Raw genomic sequence first — 23,557 nt, 5'->3', positions numbered from 1 at the left:
AGCACAGTGGCCTCCATCACCCATAAATGGAAAAAGTTCACTAAGGCCTAAGGCCCCAATGGTCACTGGCCTCTGTGGAGAGAGGAGAACCTTCAAGAATCCTGTATGGTACAGTGGCCAGCCGGAAACCACTCCTTAGTAAAAGTCACATGGCAGCTCGCCTGGAGTTTGCCAAAAGGTACCTGAAGGACTCTCAGACCACGAGAAACAAAATTCTCTGGTCTGATGAGACAAAGATTGAACTCTTTGGCATAAATGCTAAGCATCATGGCTGGATGAAACCAGGCACCATCCCTACAGTGAAGCATGGTGGTGGCAGCATCATGGTGTGTGGATGTTTTTCAGTGGCAAAAACTGGGAGACTAGTTAGGATTGAGGGGAAGATGAATGCAGCAATGTACAGAGACATCCCAGATGAAAACCTGCTACAGAGCACTCTTGAGATCAGACTGGGCGGACAGTTCATCTTTGAGAAGAACAACGGCCCTCAGCACAGCCAAGATATCAAAGTAGCTCCAGAACAACTGTAAGAATGACCTTGAGTGGCCCAGCCAGAGCCCAGACCTGAATTCAGTTGAACATCTACAGAGAGATATGAAAACGGCTCTGCATCGACACTCCCCATCCAACCTGATGGAGCCTGAGAGGTGCTGCTAAGAAGAATGGACAAAACCGCCCAAAGATAGGTGCGCCAAGCTTGTGGCATCATATTCAAGAAGACTTGAGGCTGTAATTGCTGCCAAATGTGCATCAATAAAGTATTGAGCAAAGGCTGTGAATACTAAAGTATATGTGATTTCTTAGGGCTTTTTAAACATAAATTTGCAAAAAAAAAAAAAAAAAAAAACTTTTTTCATGTTGCCATTATGGGGTCTTGTGAGTAGGAATGTGACAGAAAAATTATTTTACTCTATTTTGGAATAAGGCTGTAACATAAAATGTGGAAAAAGTGAAGCGCTTTGAATACTTTCCGGATGCACTGTAGGTCACTGGTTAGCATCAAAATCTAACAGTTATGAGAGCCAGGAGCCTCATTTCTAAAACATTTGGTTGTTTTTATTTGTTCACTGCTGTTATTTTTGTTGGGTTGCTTTGTTGTTTTTATGATCCCTATATGCAGCACTTTGTTTCAGTTTTGGCTGTTCTAAACCGCTTTATCAATCAATCAATTTTTTTATATAGCGCCAAATCACAACAAACAGTTGCCCCAAGGCGCTTTATATTGTAAGGCAAGGCCATACAATAATTATGTAAAACCCCAAAAGGTCAAAACGACCCCCTGTGAGCAAGCACTTGGCTACAGTGGGAAGGAAAAACTCCCTTTTAACAGGAAGAAACCTCCAGCAGAACCAGGCTCAGGGAGGGGCAGTCTTCTGCTGGGACTGGTTGGGGCTGAGGGAGAGAACCAGGAAAAAGACATGCTGTGGAGGGGAGCAGAGATCGATCACTAATGATTAAATGCAGAGTGGTGCATACAGAGCAAAAAGAGAAAGAAACAGTGCATCATGGGAACCCCCCAGCAGTCTACGTCTATAGCAGCATAACTAAGGGATGGTTCAGAGTCACCTGATCCAGCCCTAACTATAAGCTTTAGCAAAAAGGAAAGTTTTAAGCCTAATCTTAAAGTAGAGAGGGTGTCTGTCTCCCTGATCTGAATTGGGAGCTGGTTCCACAGGAGAGGAGCCTGAAAGCTGAAGGCTCTGCCTCCCATTCTACTCTTACAAACCCTAGGAACTACAAGTAAGCCTGCAGTCTGAGAGCGAAGCGCTCTATTGGGGTGATATGGTACTACGAGGTCCCTAAGATAAGATGGGACCTGATTATTCAAAACCTTATAAGTAAGAAGAAGAATTTTAAATTCTATTCTAGAATTAACAGGAAGCCAATGAAGAGAGGCCAATATGGGTGAGATATGCTTTCTCCTTCTAGTCCCCGTCAGTACTCTAGCTGCAGCATTTTGAATTAACTGAAGGCTTTTTAGGGAACTTTTAGGACAACCTGATAATAATGAATTACAATAGTCCAGCCTAGAGGAAATAAATGCATGAATTAGTTTTTCAGCATCACTCTGAGACAAGACCTTTCTGATTTTAGAGATATTGCGTAAATGCAAAAAAGCAGTCCTACATATTTGTTTAATATGCGCTTTGAATGACATATCCTGATCAAAAATGACTCCAAGATTTCTCACAGTATTACTAGAGGTCAGGGTAATGCCATCCAGAGTAAGGATCTGGTTAGACACCATGTTTCTAAGATTTGTGGGGTCAAGTACAATAACTTCAGTTTTATCTGAGTTTAAAAGCAGGAAATTAGAGGTCATCCATGTCTTTATGTCTGTAAGACAATCCTGCAGTTTAGCTAATTGGTGTGTGTCCTCTGGCTTCATGGATAGATAAAGCTGGGTATCATCTGCGTAACAATGAAAATTTAAGCAATACCGTCTAATAATACTGCCTAAGGGAAGCATGTATAAAGTGAATAAAATTGGTCCTAGCACAGAACCTTGTGGAACTCCATAATTAACTTTAGTCTGTGAAGAAGATTCCCCATTTACATGAACAAATTGTAATCTATTAGACAAATATGATTCAAACCACCGCAGCGCAGTGCCTTTAATACCTATGGCATGCTCTAATCTCTGTAATAAAATTTTATGGTCAACAGTATCAAAAGCAGCACTGAGGTCTAACAGAACAAGCACAGAGATGAGTCCACTGTCTGAGGCCATAAGAAGATCATTTGTAACCTTCACTAATGCTGTTTCTGTACTATGATGAATTCTAAAACCTGACTGAAACTCTTCAAATAGACCATTCCTCTGCAGATGATCAGTTAGCTGTTTTACAACTACCCTTTCAAGAATTTTTGAGAGAAAAGGAAGGTTGGAGATTGGCCTATAATTAGCTAAGATAGCTGGGTCAAGTGATGGCTTTTTAAGTAATGGTTTAATTACTGCCACCTTAAAAGCCTGTGGTACATAGCCAACTAACAAAGATAGATTGATCATATTTAAGATCGAAGCATTAAATAATGGTAGGGCTTCCTTGAGCAGCCTGGTAGGAATGGGGTCTAATAAACATGTTGATGGTTTGGATGAAGTAACTAATGAGAATAACTCAGACAGAACAATCGGAGAGAAAGAGTCTAACCAAATACCGGCATCACTGAAAGCAGCCAAAGATAACGATACGTCTTTGGGATGGTTATGAGTAATTTTTTCTCTAATAGTTAAAATTTTGTTAGCAAAGAAAGTCATGAAGTCATTACTAGTTAAAGTTAATGGAATACTCAGCTCAATAGAGCTCTGACTCGTTGTCAGCCTGGCTACAGTGCTGAAAAGAAACCTGGGGTTGTTCTTATTTTCTTCAATTAGTGATGAGTAGAAAGATGTCCTAGCTTTACGGAGGGCTTTTTTATAGAGCAACAGACTCTTTTTCCAGGCTAAGTGAAGATCTTCTAAATTAGTGAGACGCCATTTCCTCTCCAACTTACGGGTTATCTGCTTTAAGCTACGAGTTTGTGAGTTATACCACGGAGTCAGACACTTCTGATTTAAAGCTCTCTTTTTCAGAGGAGCTACAGCATCCAAAGTTGTCTTCAATGAGGATGTAAAACTATTGACGAGCTACTCTATCTCCCTTACAGAGTTTAGGTAGCTACTCTGCACTGTGTTGGTATATGGCATTAGAGAACATAAAGAAGGAATCATATCCTTAAACCTAGTTACAGCGCTTTCTGAAAGACTGCTGGGTAGTCCATCAGAGTAAATGTAAATGTTATTAAGAAATGATCAGACAGAAGGGAGTTTTCAGGGAATACTGTTAAGTCTTCTATTTCCATACCATAAGTCAGAACAAGATCTAAGATATGATTAAAGTGGTGGGTGGACTCATTTACTTTTTGAGCAAAGCCAATAGAGTCTAATAATAGATTAAATGCAGTGTTGAGGCTGTCATTCTCAGCATCTGTGTGGATGTTAAAATCGCCCACTATAATTATCTTATCTGAGCTAAGCACTAAGTCAGACAAAAGGTCTGAAAATTCACAGAGAAACTCACAGTAACGACCAGGTGGACGATAGATAATAACAAATAAAACTGGTTTTTGGGACTTCCAATTTGGATGGACAAGACTAAGAGACAAGCTTTCAAATGAATTAAAGCTCTGTCTGGGTTTTGGATTAATTAATAAGCTGGAATGGAAGATTGCTGCTAATCCTCCACCCCGGCCCGTGCTACGAGCATTCTGACAGTTAGTGTGACTCGGGGGTGTTGACTCATTTAAACTAACATATTCATCCTGCTGTAACCAGGTTTCTGTTAGGCAGAATAAATCAATATGTTGATCAATTATTATATCATTTACCAACAGGGACTTAGAAGAGAGAGACCTAATGTTTAATAGACCACATTTAACTGTTTTAGTCTGTGGTGCAGTTGAAGGTGCTATATTATTTTTTCTTTTTGAATTTTTATGCTTAAATAGATTTTTGCTGGTTATTGGTAGTCTGGGAGCAGGCACCGTCTCTACGGGGATGGGGTAATGAGGGGATGGCAGGGGGAGAGAAGCTGCAGAGAGGTGTGTAAGACTACAACTCTGCTTCCTGGTCCCAACCCTGGATAGTCACGGTTTGGAGGATTTAAGAAAATTGGCCAGATTTCTAGAAATGAGAGCTGCTCCATCCAAAGTGGGATGGATGCCGTCTCTCCTAACAAGACCAGGTTTTCCCCAGAAGCTTTGCCAATTATCTATGAAGCCCACCTCATTTTTTGGACACCACTCAGACAGCCAGCAATTCAAGGAGAACATGCAGCTAAACATGTCACTCCCGGTCCGATTGGGGAGGGGTCCAGAGAAAACTACAGAGTCCGACATTGTTTTTGCAAAGTTACACACCGATTTAATGTTAATTTTAGTGACCTCCGATTGGCGTAACCGGGTGTCATTACTGCCGACGTGAATTACAATCTTACCAAATTTACGCTTAGCCCTTTATAAATAAAGTTGGGTTGAGAATTGCTTAGGATTTATACGAACAGTGTACACACGAACAAAAAGCAAAAATGGCAAACCAACAGTTTGAAATCCTTGGAACGTTACTGACAGTACAGTCTTCACACACGAACACTCATTTTGGCTGTGTGATCGTCAATATTTGGTCAAGGTCACTCATCGTCGAGCTTTTCCTACACCTTCAGGGGATGTATCCCTGCTCCAAATTTGGTAAACTTGTCTCAAATCTATGAAAAATTATAGGAAGTACAGTGTTTTGTACAGACGCATGGATGGACAGCATTGGTATGCCCCTCCATGGAGTCCCAATTTGGTAAACCTGTTTTATTTCTTTGAAAAGGTATTGGAAGTACACTGTTGCAGATATTTTTGGCCCCATGACCTTCAAAATTAGGTCAAGGGCAGTCATCATTGAAGTTGGTGGAGACCTTGAAGGGATGCATGTTGACTGCAAATTTAATTAACCTACGTGATCACATCTGTGTTTATATCCACTGAGAGGGGACACAGCCGCTGTATGTGAGAAAATTCACACGGTCACAGCAAGGCTGCAGACATGGTTTGCTCAACCAAGACTGTCCACTGTTACCCCAATAAAGCCCCCGTCACAGTGGCACATTCATAGAGCTGCTCATTGCGGCGTTGTGTTTCATTTAAATAGGCCCAAAATACGTGCATACTCAGCCTTTAACAGTGTCCGTTCATACTTGCAGCTGTGTGTGTTCGGGTTTTAATGTGTGCACAGAGTCGCATGTGCCATGATGCACCAGTTTCAGTGCTGTTTTCTGTCTCTGTGGAAGTGCACTCTGTTCTCTACTGCATGGTGTGGTGCAGCTCAAAAACAGTCATTTAACATTATATTATATATGTCTCTCTCAGAGAGAGACATATATGTAGAGAGACATATATATAGAGAGATTCTTCCTGTCTCTGTCTGGTTTTATTTTAAGGAGAAGCGTGCACGGTCTCTCGCTCTCTGTGACACACACAGAAAGACAGAGACAGAGACAGAGAGAGAGAGAGAGCTTTTATGAAACGATGCGGCACAGTGAAACAGTCCTCATATACTGAGTCCAGTATGATAAAGCAACGATCTTGCAGTATTTATAGCTCCAGAAGAACAACAGGGAGATGTGAAATGGCGTACAGTACCATGTTGAAGCGTGGGCGGGCTCACAACAGCGGACAGTAGCACGCAGCTGCGTGTACTTGCATGAAGGCTCCATGCTGTGCTGTACGCTTAAGAAAATTAAACATGTTTAATTTCTTCCGTCTTACGCACGTAGTCCTCAACATACTGCTGTATATTGAAAAAAAAAACTCCTCGTGAAGTGAGCGGAGAGCTGCTCATTACAGCGTACACAATACGCTGTAATGAGCAGCTCTACGAATACGCCACTGTGACAGGGGCTTAAGAAACCATGGGTAATGCGGGAAGTGAAAGTTGCCCTCAACATGAAAAAGGCTGCCTTCAGAAACAGAGACATGGAGGCAATGACGACAGCACAGCAGGAGGTGAAATACTGTGTGAGAGAAGCAAAGGACAGCTACAGGAGAAAGGTGGAGCAGGAGCTGAAGGAGAACAACATGAAGGAGGACTAGGATGGTGTGAAAACCATCACAGGCCATAACACAAAGAAGGGGCATTTACACGAGCATGCCTTTGCTTCATGACACATCACAGTCTGTGTCGTGATGTGTCGTGCTGGAGAGTAAACTCGTCTTTAACTGGTGCAGACAGGACGCCAGAAGGGCGCCGGTGCGTGCTACTGCGTACAGAAAATTTTGAAATGTTCCAAAAAAATCTTTCACGCACAAATTTCGTGCTATGTGGCGCGCTGTAATCTCCAACACGACGTGCAGCTTGTCAAGTGGAGTAAACAAGCAGTGCGCAGAGCGAGTGGTGACGTCAGCGAATCGCATCAGAGTGCAGCTCGTCTCAACGATTATAACAAGAAGTTAAATCTGTTATAAACATAAAAATAAATACTTTAACATCTGCAGACAACAAGAAAAGAACACACTGTTTTATCAAGCCATGACAATGTAGACAAAACAAATAATTGCCATTTTAGACGGCTCAAAATGCTTTCTGCAGCTTGTTAGGCGCACACGTGCGCGCGAATGGGTCCAGCTGCAGCCTCCTCTGTGATTCAGGAAGTAATTAGAGCCGTTTTCAATGGCCAATTTGCAGAAAAATGATTAATCCGCCATGAAATAATTATTTTATATATGCGGCGTCCAGCACAGAGAGAGTGGTAGCCGGTAGAACAAAGAACAGCGTCCAACTGTGAACACAGCAGGTGGGATCATCAGGACAAAGTTCGTGCTATCGCGTGAAGCAAAGGCATGTTTGTGTAAATGGGCTTAAAGCCCCTTTCACACCGGGGCCGCTTCCAGTTGCATCGTGTGTCAGCATGACGCCGCCGCGTGGAAGCAACCCAGTGCCGAGACGATGTATCTCGACGCCACAACAGCGCGAGGGGTGCAAAGGACGAAGCAAATCGGACGCCAAAAATTAAACGTTTAATTTTTTTGCGCCCTCTGCTCGACGCAGAAATGAAGTGGTTTCAGCGCAATTCAGAGCAATGCAAAGCTCCTCGACGTGACTGGAAGCCACATCCTCACAATACAACGTTACCCGACGCCAATTTATGATTCCTGCTGTGCTCCATTGTTCCTGAAGTATAAATCAGGCAGGATTGTTTTAATACCATGTACACACTGCAGTGAGACGACACGCTCAAAAAGAGCACAGAAAAAAAAAAAAAGCTGATTGCTGCTGCAGCTCCTCGCTCTTCTCTCATAAAAGTGTTTAAATAAAATCCACAAAATTCCTGCTCACAGACTGATTGCCAGAGACAGGACATGTCCACATCCAGTAAAAAGTCCGGACATCTCCAGTCCACTCACAGACGATTCGTTCACACGTGCACATATGAACAATTAAAAGAAAGAAAAAGAAAACCTGGCTGGCTGCAGGCAGTTAGTACCTTGTTCTTCCCTCAAACTCTCTCATCACTGTGTTAAAAAAGGACAAAAAAGGACATAAGTCCTGCTCACAATCTGATTGCCAGAGACACGACATGTCCACAACAAGTATAACTCCACATTTACTCACGGACGGTTCGTTCTCACGCACGCATCTCGTGGTCAAAGGAGGAAAGATAAACTATAACAACTCAGAGCGTAGACCTGCAGCTCAGCATAAGAACAAATATAAACTAGAAGAGAAATCAGACTGCACAGTCTGGCTGCAGCCAAACTGTGCGCTTTCATTTCTCTGTGCAGAGGACCTGCAGGCTGCATTCTCACCTCCTCTCTGCCCCCTGCTGCGCGCACCTGACGCAGACATTCCTGCGTCGTCATGACAAAACAGGAAGCAACTGGAAGTGGGCCCGGTGTGAAAGGGGCTAAAGAGACACAGGGGGGACAATGGAGAGGGTGAACAAACTTAACATCTTGAAGCTGTTCAACCAGCCCATGCCTTCCACCCTCTCCCTCACTGCAGCCATCTCTCCTTTCCTCAGCACACCTCCCCCTGACATCACAGCAGCAGTTCCCTGCCTTCCCCCATCTCAGCACAAGCTCCTCCATACATCACTGTGGACCAGGTCAGAGGACAGTCGAGGAAGCTTCATCCCAGGAAAGCAGCAGGCCTGGACAAGGTGTGTCCCCGACTACTGAAGACATGTGCAACTGAACTGGGAGGGCTGCTACAATGCATCTTCCCTCTTAGCCTGCAGCTAGGGAGAGTGCTCACCCTCTGGAAGACATCATGCATCGTTCCAGTTTGGAAGAAGAACTCGCCCAGTGAGCTGAATGACTACCGACCAGTGGCATTCACTTCACAGCTGATCAAGACATTGGAGCAGTTCATCCTCAGCTTCCCCAAAACCCAGGTGCAGCACACCCAGGACTGCTGCAATTTGTATATCGGGCAGGTGTTGGTGTGGATAATGCTACTGTCTACCTGCTACACAGAGTCCACTCACACCTGGATAAGGGAAGCGGCACAGTGAGAATTCTCTTCCTGGACTTCTCGAGCACCTTCAACACCATCCAGCCCCTTGTGCTTCAGGACAAACTGAACAGGATGCGCATGGACCCCTGCCTGGTCACTTGGATCTCCAGTTACCTCACTGACAGGCCGCAGTATGTCAGGATGAGGAACACCACATCTGACACTGATCAGGAGCACCGGAGCACCCCAGGACACGGTTCTGGTCCCTCTTCTCTTCACCCTGTACACCTTGGACTTCCGTTACAACTCTGAGCTGTGTCACATCCAGAAGTTTGCAGATGACACAACCATTGTTGGATGCATCAGGGATGACAGAGAGGAGAAGTAAAGGAGCCTAGTGACAGACTTTGCTATCTGGTGCCACACAAACCATCTACAGCTCAACACCTCAAAGACATAGGAGGTGATCACTGACTTTGGGAAGTCCAGACCAAGTCTGCGACTAGTTCTGATCGAGGAAGCTGAGGTGGAGGCTGTGGACTCCTACAAGTACCTCGGGCTGTGGCTGGACAGCAAACTGGACTGGACAACCCACACCAACCACCTGCACAGAGCAGGTTGTACTTCCTGAGGAGGCTGTGGTCGTTTAAAATTGGCAGGAAACTCCTATGGATGTTCTACCAGTCTGTGGTAGCTAGCAGCCTCTTTTACACCATGGTGTGCTGGAGGGCAGCACATCCAAGAAGGACACATCCAGGCTGGACAAAATGATCAGGCGGGCTGGCTCTGTTGTTGGCATGAAGCTGGACTCTCTGGTGACTGTGGCAGAGAACACCGGACAAACTGCTGGACATAATGGACAATGGCAGTCACCCTCTGCACACTGTCATTACCAACCAGAGGAGCCTCTTCAGCCACAGACTGCAACTTCCCAAGTGGAGGACCAACAGACCGAAAAACTCCTTTGTCGTTCAGTCCATCAGACTGTACAAGTCCTCACTCAGGGGGAGGAGGAGTAACAAGAAGACAGAGGACGGGAAGTACAGGAACAGTAGTAGCCAGTAAACCGGTAGTGAGCAGTATTTCTGTTATTTATATTTGTGTGCTCATATTTATATTTGCAAATTGTTTTTACTTTCACTTTTGATATTCTGTGTGCTGCTATACAATGCTGCTGAAGCCTCAATTTCCCTGAGGGAGTCTTCCTAAGGGATTAATAAAGTTCTATCTAATCTCATCTAAAATCCTTGGAAAGTTGTTTTGAAATGGTAAATGGACTGCATCAGACTCTCAAAGCGCTTTACAATTATGCCTCACATTCACCCCAATGTCAGGGTGCTGCCACACAAGGCGCTCACTACACACCAGGAGCAATAGGGGATTAAAGGCCTTGCCCAAAGGCCCTTAGTGATTTTCCAGTCAGGCGGGATTTGAACCCATGATCTTCTGGACTCAAGCCCAACACCTTAACCACTAGACCATCACCTTTTGAGTGCAGTCTTCACCAAACAAAGACAATAGTTTTTGCTTTGTGACCTTGAAAATTTGGTGACGGTCACGCATCATCAAACGTGACCTCGACCTTCAAGAGATGCATCCCTGCTGCGAATCTGATAACTCTAAAAGCCATAGGTAGTAGAGAGTTTTGGATGGACGGACAGCATTTTTATGTCTCTACGTCAGGCCAATGGGGGACAAAAAATCTTACCACAAGAACCAGCATGAAACTTTCCAAATGACAGAATAACTGGACAAAGCTTCATCAATAGTGTTCCAGAATCCTTTGTGCCATTGTGACGTTGCCACACTGCTGTATTTATTTAGGTAAACATGTCTCCTAAAACTATGGCCAGTGAAGATAATGTGTGGCTATTTTTAATATAAATTTGCAGGAAGGAAAAGACATGTATTTGTTTCATGCCAGTATAGCAGGCATGACTTTAACTGTCCAAGTCATGTCACCGCTAATATAATGACACTGCAGCAGCTGCAGGGTGCTATTGAATTATTAAATGCATGATTTGATGTAAGATCTGTATCAGCTTATATATTTAACAATTGAACAGTTAATCTGGAACAATTATGGCTGTTGATCCCATCCAAAAATACTATTTCATAAATTCATCACAAAGTACACACATATATATATATATATATATATATACACACACATATATATATATATATATATATATACACACACATATATATATATATATATATATACACACACATATATATATATATATATATATACACACACATATATATATATATATATATACACACACATATATATATATATATATATATACACACACATATATATATATATATATACACACACATATATATATATATATATACACACACATATATATATATATATACACACACACATATATATATATATATACACACACATATATATATATATATACACACACATATATATATATATACACACACATATATATATATATATATATATATATATATATATATATATATATATATATATATATATATATATATATATATATATATATATATATATATATATATATATATATATATATATATATATAAATCCTCAGGACCTTAAAGACTTGGACCCTCACTTTCCTGCAAAGATATTGGCATCACCAAGCACCTCTGTCAAGAACTCTCACGACTCATATGCTCTTCCCAGGTATCTTGCAATCTCAAAGGCAGAAGACCCAATGACATGATTCTAATCCAATTATATTTTTCCGCAAATCTGACTGGTTAATCGTGTGAGATTTCAGACCATAAAATATTGCATAAACGGTGGAAAAATATTAAAACCTTTTCACATTTAATGTATTAGTCTGCACCCTGACCGCACGCTGCTACGCAGATGTAAATAATTGCGCTGTCACCTGAGGGCGACAGAAACTAGTGCAGTGAGGACGATGCTGAACTGCATGGATATAAGGGATTTAACTGGATTGATTGATGGATTTATCATGGATTTAACTCAATGCAGCTGGTGAGATGGAGAAATCTGTGGGTCTGCTCACAGACTTTCCAGTTTGGCATAAAGACGCTGCTGCAACGTAAGCTTTGACGAGCTGACCAGACCCTCTCATGATTTGCTGACCAAATTACTTACAGAAAAATAAACCGTGCAAACGTTGGAATTGGATTAGAATGGAAATAACACCCTTGGCGACGTGTTAGCCGGTAGAACTCAATTTGCGACTGTAAAATCTAACATTAACGTCCGCAATTAATCAAACACAACAGGATTATTCCCTAAATGTCACTGCTGAGATAAGTGAATGTCTCTACAAGTTCAATACTTTCACCATATACAGTGGGGTAAAAAAGTATTTACTCAGTCCCGGATTGTGCAAGTTCTTCTACTTAGAAAGATGAGAGAGGTCTGTAATTTTCATCACAGGTACACTTCAATTATGAGACAAAATGAAAAAAAAAAAAAATCCAGAAAATCACATTGCAGGATTTTTAAAGAATTTATATGTAAATTATGGTGGAAAATAAGTATTTAGTCAACCACAAACAAGCAAGATTTCTGGCTCTCACAGACCTGTAACTTCTTCTTCAAGAGGCTCTTCTGTCCTCCACCTGTTACCTATATTAATGGCACCTGTTGGAACTCGTTGTCTGTATAAAAGACACCTATCCACAGCCTCAAACAGTCGGACTCCAAACTCAACTATGGCCAAGACCAAAGACTGTTGAAGGACACCAGGAAGAAAATTGTAGATGTGCACCAGGCTGGGAAGTGACTCTACAATAATCAAGCAGGTTGGTGTGAATAAATCAACTGTGGGAGCAACTGTAAGAAAATGGAAGACAGACAAGACCACTGATAATCTCCCTCGACCTGGGGCTCCACGCAAGATGTCATCCTGTGGGGTCAAAATGATCATGAGAACGGTGAACAAAAATTCTAGAACTACATGGAGGGACCTGATGAATGACCTGCAGAGAGCTGGGACCAAAGTAACAAAGGCTACACACTATGTAGAGAGGGACTTAAATCCTGCAGTGCCAGGCGTGTCCCCCTGCTTAAGCCAGTACATGTCCAGGACCATCTGAAGTTTGCCAGAGAGCATATTGATGATCCAGAAGAGGATTGGGAGAATATCATGTGGTCAGATGAAACCAAAATAAACATTTTGGTAAAAACTCAATTCGTCGTGTTTGGAGGAAGAAGAATGCTGAGTTGCATTCCAAGAACACCATATATACTGTGAAGCACAGGGGTGGAAACATCATGCTTTGTTTTTCTGCAAAGGGGACAGGACGACTGATCCGTGTTAAGGGAAGAATGAACATGGCCATGTATCATAAGATTTTAAGCCAAAACCTCCTTCCATCAGTGAGAGCGTTGAGGATGCAACGTGGCTGGGTCTTCCAGAATGACAATGATCCCAAACACACCGCTCAGGCAACAAAGGAGTGGCTCCGTAAAAAGCATTTCAAGGTCCTGGAGTGGCCAAGTCAGTCATCAGACGCCGACCCCATCGAAAATTTGTGGAGGGAGTTGAAAGTCCATGTTGCCCAGTGACAGCCCCAAAACATCACTGCTCTAGAGGAGATCTGCATGGAGGAATGGGCCAAAATACCAGCTACAGTGTGTGCAAACCTGGTGAAGGCTTACAGGAAATGTTTGACCTTTGTCATTGCCAACAAAGATTATGTTACAAAGCACTGAGTTGAACTTTTGCTATTGACCAAATACTTATTTTCCACCATAATTTACAAATAAATTCTTTAAAAATCCTACAATGTGATTTCCTGGATTTTTTTTCTCATTTTGTCTTCTCACAATTTAAGTGTACCTTTGTTGAAAATTACAGACCTCTCTCATCTTTCTAAGTAGGAGAACGTGCATAATCAGGGACTGACTAAATACTTTTTTATCCCACCGTACAGATACACTCCTGATACCTCAGTTCAGGAAGTCATTAAAAGCCTGAATCTTAGTTTTAATCCAGGACAATCGTAAACCCAGACACTCCGATTAATTACTCAGCTTTTCAAGTGCTGCAATTAAAGTATCCGCAAAGATCACAGCATCGTCTGCAAAGTCAAGGTCTATAAAACTTTCCTCTCCAACAAAAGCACCTAAATCACTGGTTTCTACAACCCTACCCAACACCGAGTCCATCCAAGCACTTAACAGTGTAGATGGCAGAACACACCCGTGATGAACACCAGTTTTCACTGGGAAAACTCAGAATCTTTGCCTTAAATCCGTACAGCACTCACAGTATCTGCACATCGGCTGGTTATGATGGCCAGCAAATTCTTGGTGATCTCACAAAGTCTCAGATGTCCAAGAGAGCAGGACGATCAATTATATCGAACGCTTTGTGAAAATCAACATAGGCTGCGAAGAAGCACTGTCGATATTTATGCTTACATTCTGGGAGTACCTGCAGGGCTAGAATATGGTCGGTCGTTCACTTGATAAAATAAAAAGAGCTGGTAAATTTGCAACATTCCTTTTGCCAGAATAAACTCTGACTTACAAAATTAAAAGTGAGCCAAACCTACCTTTTCACCATCTTTGTATTCTCACCTGGCTATCAAGTAGTCCACCTGAAGTCTGAAGACCTTCTGTAGGATGATTGTGTCCCTGATGAGATACCGCAGTGCCCGTAAACCTGCAGCACGCACTTCTTTAGCCTCATTCAAGAGAGCCAGTCGCAGACTAGCATGAAAAAAAAAACAAGGCCCCACACACACACACACACACACACACACACACACACACACACACACACACACACACACACACACCATAGGTTAAGAGACAACCAGTTACACAAGAATTAGCATTACATTCTTTTAGTTTTTTACGACTTACCTGTGACACTTTCTACCAACTTCCTGTTGGATTTTGTAAAATGGAAGTTTTAAATGTGAAACATTAAACCTTAGGCCGACACTCAAAATGTATAAGCAAGAAAGTACAAAATGGCATGGTATAAGCAAGAAAGCAATTAAGGGTGTCCAAATCACAATGTGAGGTTCTGGTGTCAGTCACAATATCCCCCAATATAGTTTAATCTATCTTTCTTCTTTTTCTTTGCAATGATACCAGCTACAAACACAGTCGAGTTAACAGAAGGTAGCAGCTTCTGAGAGCAGCCTCTATGAAAAGGGCCCATGACCTGACACACTGGCTTTCCCTCAAAGCGACAACGCCCATAATTACTCATAACATTTTGGCTTAAAGATAGCTTAAACTGGAGACCTATACAAAAATTCACCACCCATATATGAACAGGGAAACAAGCTATAGAGACCAAGGCTGTTTTTGTACCAGGTTGCAAGCATGTTTATTTCTGCTATAAAGTTGGAGATTTTAACATGAGGATCTATGTGAAGTGAAAGCAGCGAGTCTGTGTGTAAGCCTGATCCTGTCAGTTCTCAGAAGCTAAGCAGAGTGGGTCCTGTTTAGCACTTGGACAGGTGACCTCTTCGGAAGACTGTGTGTGTTTCTGCAGGTACAAACTGGAGTTGCATCAGGAAGATAATACGGCGTAAAACTTGTGCCAAATACCAATGCGGATCTCTGCTGGATCCACTGTGGCGATCCTGGACAGACAGAAGCAGCCACGAGGCAAACAACAACATCATCTATGTGAATCATTTTTTGAGCTGGCCTCTGGCTTAATTTTTCAGCACTGGAGGTTACAGCTTGAGCTGAACTTGAATGCAGTTTGTCTGCCAGCTGAGATGACACACTGGAAAAAACAGAGCACACCATATTGTCAGTGTACTCAGCTCAGCTAACATTAAAGGACATGTCACACAGAAATCATAACAACTTAGATTTAGGCTTAGTGACCACCTGATGATAAGCCAAGACAACATTCTGCACTTCCGTGACCGGTCTCAAAGTATACAGCAATCACAACAAACAGCTACGGAGATTGCTGAAAACAGAGTACTTGTAGGTACTCATTTTTCCAAGTGTTTCTGACAGCATTTACATAGCATTGAAGAAATGTCCCAGCATATGCTTGAATGGAACGTAGCTGCTAATGTTAAGAATGGAGTCACAGATTAATTGCAAAGTTTACATAAGTGTGATGTCATGTTATGATGACTCGTTTTTAAGTGGTAACTGCTCATTTTGATGCAGTCACAGTAAAAGCAGCAGTCACTCTCCACTGTGAGAAGACTTTGTGCTAAGTCTTTTCAGTCTTTATATCACAGTGTTTTTAACAGGCTGCATTAGTCACAAATGCAGCCTGTTAAAAACAGTCTCTGCTAGAGGCTCAGCTTTGTGCACACTTATAAGTGTTGTCATCGATATAACTGTGAAAAACTGAAGAAATACATTTGTATGATCAGACAACCTGAAAAACCGCTGAGAGATCCGTGTGCACGTTCACGATGGGAGCTATAAAGGGGTTAAAACAGCATGCTGCTCTGGTACAGACAACAGACTCCATACAAATTGAGATCCAAAATCTGACAGACTCTCTCAAAGTAAAAATAAATAAATAAATAAAAAAAAATAACAAAGCCTACCAGCTCCACTGACAAGAACCAAATACAAAAACAAACTGAACAGTGAACTGAATGTATTATGACTTTTTCCCAGTATAAGAAATACATCTGCATGTTCAGGCAGCCTGTAAAAACAGTGTCATGGAGACGTTCCATGTGCACATTCACAGCAGCAGTAAAATAGCGTCCTGTGACACAGTCAGCAGAGGCGGCACACGTTAGGATCCTCTCTGTGTATCCTATGTAAATCCGAGCCATCACTTTCGAATAAAAGCTCAGAAGCTTCGTTATTGGATGTAACAGCATTCGTTTCACACTGTCTGTCGGCCATCAGGATGTTTCTGTCTTTGCTAAAATGTATGTCACACAACGAAAAACAGCAATAAATGCAGTGCAAGACGTTTACCGGAAATGCACCTGTTGACTGTCAGACCGAGAGGGATAATTAGTGATAATACATCAGCGACGACTAATTATTACGTCATGTGAGCGAATAGACTTACAATCATGAATACTTTGATGTTCCTATCGGCGACGTTAAATCACGGGCGACATGTCCCTTAAGCTAGAAACTGCCGGAAGGAATAAGATGCACACTACATGGGCAATTACAAATACAGGAAACAATATTCAACAGAATGGGGAACTAAAACTGGAATTACAGAATAGACAGAATATGTGACTGATGATGATGCCAACACACCGCAAATTAGATGACACTAACTAATAATGCCTCACATTCACCCCGATGTGAGGGTGCTGCCATACAAGGCACTCAATACACTCCAGGAGCATTTTGGGGATTAAGGACCTTGCCCAAGGGCCCTTACTGATTTTCCGGTCAGGGTGGGATCACCGGCTGAGGTAATTGGTAGAAAGGGAAACCTGCGGTGTCTTGGCCCTTCGTGGCACAATGATTGCCCACCCCTGCACTAGACCATCATGATTTGAACATTGTTTCAGTGTCTGCACAAAAAGGAACAAGTGTGCTGTGATGTTACTTGATGAACACTGTCATTGTCTAGACAGTTTAGGAATGTGGATCCATATCAAATCAGTTTCATATTTAAAGATCCCACTCAGTGCAGGATCTGTATGTGCATATTACATTTTAAAAATATTTTCCCCAAATAAGAAATAATAATATTAAGAATAACGAGTTTAATAATAATAAACTTCAGATTTTTTACTAGACTCTGCAGGAATTTAAATTAGCAAAGCAATTTATGTTTGACAATGGTCAGGGCACTCAGAATTATTAAATTAATATTTTTACTTCATCTATGGGGAAATATTGTCAGTAAGTGAGTGAGTACCTTCAGGCGCTCTCTTGTTTTGCTGATTTGGCACAAGTTTTAGAAAGAATGCCTTAACTCCATATCACATGGAGAATGGGCAAGGGTGAGTTTTGAACAGGTGTCGCAGAGCGAACCCCACCCCCACCCCCCAAAAAAAAATCGATCCGCCCTGCCTTCATTGCGCATGCGTCATTTCTGAGCATCACCAGCAATTCACTGATTATCACCTCGTTTCTGGTTCAAACTGCACTCTAGTCATCATCTATCTCAACGACAGATATCTGAAGCTTTTGTACAACAATCATTTCCACATAAATTCAGCATTATTTTGTAATAAATAGATAGTGGACCGATCAGAGCGCCGCAGCAGCAGCAGCAGCAGCAGCAGCTGCGGCGCCTACGTCATTTCAGAGCATCAATAACAACTCGCAATTTTCACCTCGTTTCTGCTTAAAATGGCCACGTTTCTGCTTAAAACTGACTTTAGAATGATTGAAGAGGTTTTACTTTGTCATCTGATGGCTAATAATCCCATTAATCCATTTGACCGCTTTGGGTATAAGAGAGTCCGTCTCAGACATGCTGCTGTAGTCTCAAATGACGCATGCGCAGTGAAGGCAGGGCAGACCAATTTTTATAGGGGACCATTCGGCCTGCGACACCGGGAACCTGAAAACAAGGGCACTTAACCGCTTGACCACCACCCCTGTCCATGGAGGAATATGGTCAATGCAGGAACTTTGAGATGTTAGTCCCATAAATGCGCTGGGACTAACATCTCAAAGACATGCAGCGTGTCATTTTAGACTTGAAACAAGCAAACAAAGAAGTGCAAATTTAATTGACCTCTTGGACTTATATTTTATTCTAACAGGCCATGCTCAGTCTGTACTATGGATCACCTTGGGACATCCAGTACCTATTTGGAAATATGGGACAATGTGATTTTTTACAAAAGTGCTGCACATAACAGCTTTAGGAGGCTGATGATACTCACCAAATGATGATTTCTTCATATGTAAACCCAAAATTTTCCTCACGATGGCCAATACTGCATAGCAGCTGCAATTCAAACAGAAAATGTGTATTAATTCATACATCTGTGCAAAAAGAACAGACAAAATGGTAGCCCTTTGGTAGTTTGAGCTACTAATAGGAATTCGGCTTTTGTCAATTTTCCATATTGGCAACACATCCTTCACCTGAGATCTTACTGCTGAACATGTGGCCTGAGGTGAACTTTTCAAACAAACTATATTAATTTCATAAAAGATCCCATTTTGGAGCTGCAAAATTGGCCAGGCCATCCATCCCATGTTTCCCTATCCTCTTCCAAGCTTTTTAACTCAGTGGTTCACAATTCTGGTACTCAGGGACCATCCCTAACCTGCACATTTTCCATCTTTCTGGTTCCTTTACAATGATGCTTCATTTCCAGGGGTTCAGTAGCATTGGATACAGACAAAACCTGCCTCTGGAATCTATTAGACCTGGCGTGCCCAACCAGTCGATTGCAATCGACCGGTCGATCGTGGGCTGAGTTCCAGTCGATCGCATGAAAAAAAAAATGTGTCACTGGACTCAAGGATGTAGCGCTGCTATAACAGACTGATGGAGCAGGTGGCAGCAATGCACCAACAAGGATGCTGGCTGTTATTAAACGCCAGAGAAGAAGAGCTCTTTTTCTATGGTAGAGGATAAGAAACAAAAAATTATAATTTTCATCCTGGATTACTTTTTCATTTAATCACATGGCAAATCCATCTCTTTTCTGCAATGTAAATGTGGGTTTACTGAAGAAAGGGAATTTGGAGCAGCATTTCAGATGATTCACAAGAAATACAATGCTAACCCAGCTAAATCCCCTCTGCACATCCGAAAAGTCCAAGAACTGAAAATTCGGTGAGCAGCACAATGGTCCATAAAGAAGAGTGATGAATGCGGTGAACAAGATTGCAGTGTTTGTTCGGGCCAGGAGTCTGAGGACACATTTATTCTGTTCGCAGTTGGAGGAAACACACATCTGCTGCACACAGATGTTAGGTGGCTCAGCAGAGGTAAATTTCTGGAACGTTCAAACCATGCTGCATATGCACAGCTTTTGGATTTGAAAGCAAGTTTAAAAGCACATTACACGTGCTATCAAGTAGGTTGCAACAGTGTGACCTGCAGAACTTTCCACACATGGACACAGAACTTAAGCACCAGGACAAAGAATGTGGTGCCTAAGAGTGCACATTATAATGATCATGTGCAGAGCATCTTGTCAGAATTTGAGAGGCGCTTTACTGACTTTGCATCCAAAGAGCCTGTTGTCAGTTTTCCATTTGGGGAAATATAGATGTGGACTGTGTATCGTCCAAAGTGGTATCACTCTTCAACCTGGATCCTCACACTGAAAAATGACACTGAGCTCAAATCCAGAGCAACAACTGACATGAATGTCCAAATTTGGAATTTAATGCAGAAAGAGAGTGTCTGAGTGCCTGCTTACGGCTGCACTCAGCTCCTACTGTCCGGACTATGAGAGACCAGCTTCCTCCTCTCGGTGTCAGAAATCCCACTAAGGTAGGGAACAAGTTTTCCAACTTGAGGCCAGTCCTAGGCCTACTTGTGCTTATTCTTTTCCACCATGCACATTTACTTCAATGATGCATTATTATTATTGAAAATTGTGTTATTATATTGGCGCACAATATATTGTGGCTACACTATGGCGTTTGATATGGCTTGGTAGATCTCAATACACTGTCAACTTTAAAAGTAGATCTCTGTTCAGAAAAGGTTGGGCACCCCTACATTAGACGAACATACAACCTATCAGAACAACGCGGCATGTGTTGTTGGAGCACCAACCAGATTAGTGTCAGCAAACCTGCAAAGATGGCATGTGGTGGAGTAGGTACATTGGTGCATGTTTGTTACTGGTTTTGCAAAAAATAAAAATAAAAACCCTTTAAATCCATGGCATATTTAGTCATTCAAAAAACATTTTTGGACAGAGCAATGCAGTAAAAATTGGTTTCAGAAACACTTGCTAAGGTCAGCGCTCCTCACTGAGTCACTGCATAAGCCTGCTCCATGTGAGATAAACTGTTGCAAATGGACCAGCCTGTTTTCGGCTGAGAGGAAACAGGCCATGAATGGGACCAGACCCTTTTGGAAAATAAATTTGTTTGTGAAGTGCAATATGGGTCTGGTTTAACAGGCTAGACTTTTGGTTGCGTATGTTCAATCAGGTATAGCACAGCAGATCCAGAATACATCCACATTTTTATTTGACACAGATTTTACACCGGATGCCCTTCCTGATGCACCTATAGATTTTCAAGAACAACAGGCCTGGGGGGGCTTCAACCCAGGACGTTCTTGCTGTGAGACAAGAATGCCAACTACTGTTCTGCCACGCTGCCCAATTAATTGCCAACATACTGAAGGAGAATCAAAAACAAACAGTTGTCAAGAAGCATGAATGTAAGCAATCAGATGGCTGTACACTGCTGTGTTCCTTTGTGCATAGTGAAAATAAATATAACTGTTTTTAATGTCTTCCCTACAGTCAGCCTCATAGCCATTTGGTGCATGACTTACAACCTATAATTTGCATAATCTTTTCTCTAGGATATCAAATAACTGGATTAGTGGACAAGATCTCAGTTTTTCCTGAGACAAATGCAGCTCCAAGTCTGTGACTTGGTAGGGCAAAAGAATCACAATGTAAAATTCAACAAGTACAAACATCTCCTGTGCCATTTATTGTAAAGCAGAGAGTAGAGACAGAGTGAAAGCAGCATCAGAATGGGACATTAAAGGGTCACATGGAGTAGTGGGTTGCTTTGAACCAGTGATGTCAGAGCTGAAACAACCAGGATGAGGTGAGAAAAGGGACGAGGGGAAAAGTGGCATGTGATATTCCCCCAGGGGATTAGGTCACCTCACTGTCCAGGAACCCTTATAAGGACCCAGGTGACTGCTGTTCCATCAGATATATGCACACGTCATATTACCTTCCTGTCAGTTGTAAACAAGAGCATTAAGTGTACAGATGCACACCCCAGACTCACATCTTTCAGGCTGTGAGACAGCCAGCTGCCTCACTCTTTAAAAGGTAAAACCTGTTGACAGTATGGCCACAAAAGATCATAAATTGGTCTTAGAATCAATTCTCCATCATTTCTACAGTTTACCATTTTTGAGAATAAATTTGAGAAAACATAAAAATAAAAAACAAAAATACATCCAGTGCACTCTCTATAATTTCTGCAAATTTCTTATTTTGTCCTACCAATATTCCAATACACAAATATGTTGCACTTATTGTGACAGAAAACTGGGATAAATGGCAAGTCATCTCATTACAAGATCTAGAACTGGATATTACTTGCCATTTCTGCTTAATAAATTACTTAAAGGGGTAGCTGCAATAATACGCAAAAGGACAAATGCAAATAAAACATAAAACAAAAATGAGACTAATGAGCAAGCTCACACAAAGATATCCCCTGCTCGGTCACACTATTTACTTGCATGGACTGTATTACATGACACGTACCTCAATAGATATAATCTGACTGGTGGATTCCATTATTTGTCCCTTTGCACGGATGATGTCAAGTAGTGCGCATTTTTTTTTTTTTTTTTTTTTTTTTGCTATCTGTGCATTTTTCTTCCATCGATTTCACATTATGTAACACCTAAATAGACGTGACATGATATTGCTCATACATGCCATTTGCCATTGTGTTCCATTTACCGTGCAAATGTGCAATTTTGGTTCCATGTTTTGTACCAGTACATGTTCACACTAGTGGTGACGGTGCTTAGCTTAAAACCAAACATGGCGAGGTTTGTTTTCATGACAGACAACGATTTAAATGAGCTTATTGTTGGTCGAGTACACAGTAAGCCATTTGGAGGCATTTGCAGTATTCGCTGGGATGTCTCTAGCTGAAATTTCTGTTGGGATTTTTCACTGGACTGAGGAAAGCAAATGGCAGTCTGTACATGAAGAAGTCAGTGCATGGCATCAGGTACAGACTAAACTACATCATCAGAATTGTTTTTGAACCATGTGACTGACTGTGCAAGTTGACTGAGAACAATTTTGGATTGGATTGAATTACTATTTAAAGTTTGTGTGAGACTGTTTGGAATCTTTCAACCTCAAAGTACCAGTGACGTAAGTGCCTTCTCTGTGGTTTACAAATTAATAAAATATCAAATGACAAGGATCTATTTTAGGCATGACCTAAAACAAATAATGAATGTTTTTCATTTGTGCAAAGGAAAGAATATTTCATCTTTCACCTTATGAAATATACTTTCCATTGCACTCACAAAGATTCATTATTTGCACACTATTGCACAGCACAATTAGTTTCTCGTAAAAATGCTTCCATGATATGGGAAAGGGAAATCCATCAGCTGCAGTGATTGCTTGGAGGTTTGTAACAGCTGTAAAAGCCCTGTCAGGCCTTTTATTGTGGACAGTCTAAGGCACACCTGTGCACTAATCATGGTGTCTAATCACCATCTTGATATGGCACACCTGTGAGGTGGGATGGATTATCTCAGCAAAGGAGAAGTGCTCACTATCACAGATTTAGACTGGTTTGTGAACAATATTTGAGGGAAATGGTGATATTGTGTATGTGGAAAAAGTTTTAGATCTTTGAGTTCATCTCATACAAAATGGGAGCAAAACCAAAAGTGTTGCGTTTATATTTTTGTTGAGTGTACATACATATACACACATACA

General features: G+C 41.7%; 1 protein-coding gene across 1 annotated transcript in view; it reads right to left on the bottom strand.

Annotated features, from left to right (window-relative positions):
* Positions 1-23,557, bottom strand: part of LOC117510233 (rapamycin-insensitive companion of mTOR-like) — a 179,871-nt gene that overhangs the window by 129,088 nt on the left and 27,226 nt on the right. Inside the window, exons 4-5 of the mRNA XM_034169867.1 lie at positions 18,797-18,861; positions 14,559-14,690 (exon numbers count right to left, since the gene is read on the bottom strand). Of these exons, the coding sequence (XP_034025758.1) occupies positions 14,559-14,690; positions 18,797-18,861 (197 nt within the window). The remainder of the gene's footprint in view (positions 1-14,558; positions 14,691-18,796; positions 18,862-23,557) is intronic.

Source organism: Thalassophryne amazonica, chromosome 5 (genome assembly GCF_902500255.1).
Source record: "Thalassophryne amazonica chromosome 5, fThaAma1.1, whole genome shotgun sequence".
NCBI lineage: Eukaryota > Metazoa > Chordata > Actinopteri > Batrachoidiformes > Batrachoididae > Thalassophryne > Thalassophryne amazonica.
Note: the sequence above shows the minus strand (reverse complement) of the source record. Positions and strands in the feature narration are given on the sequence as shown.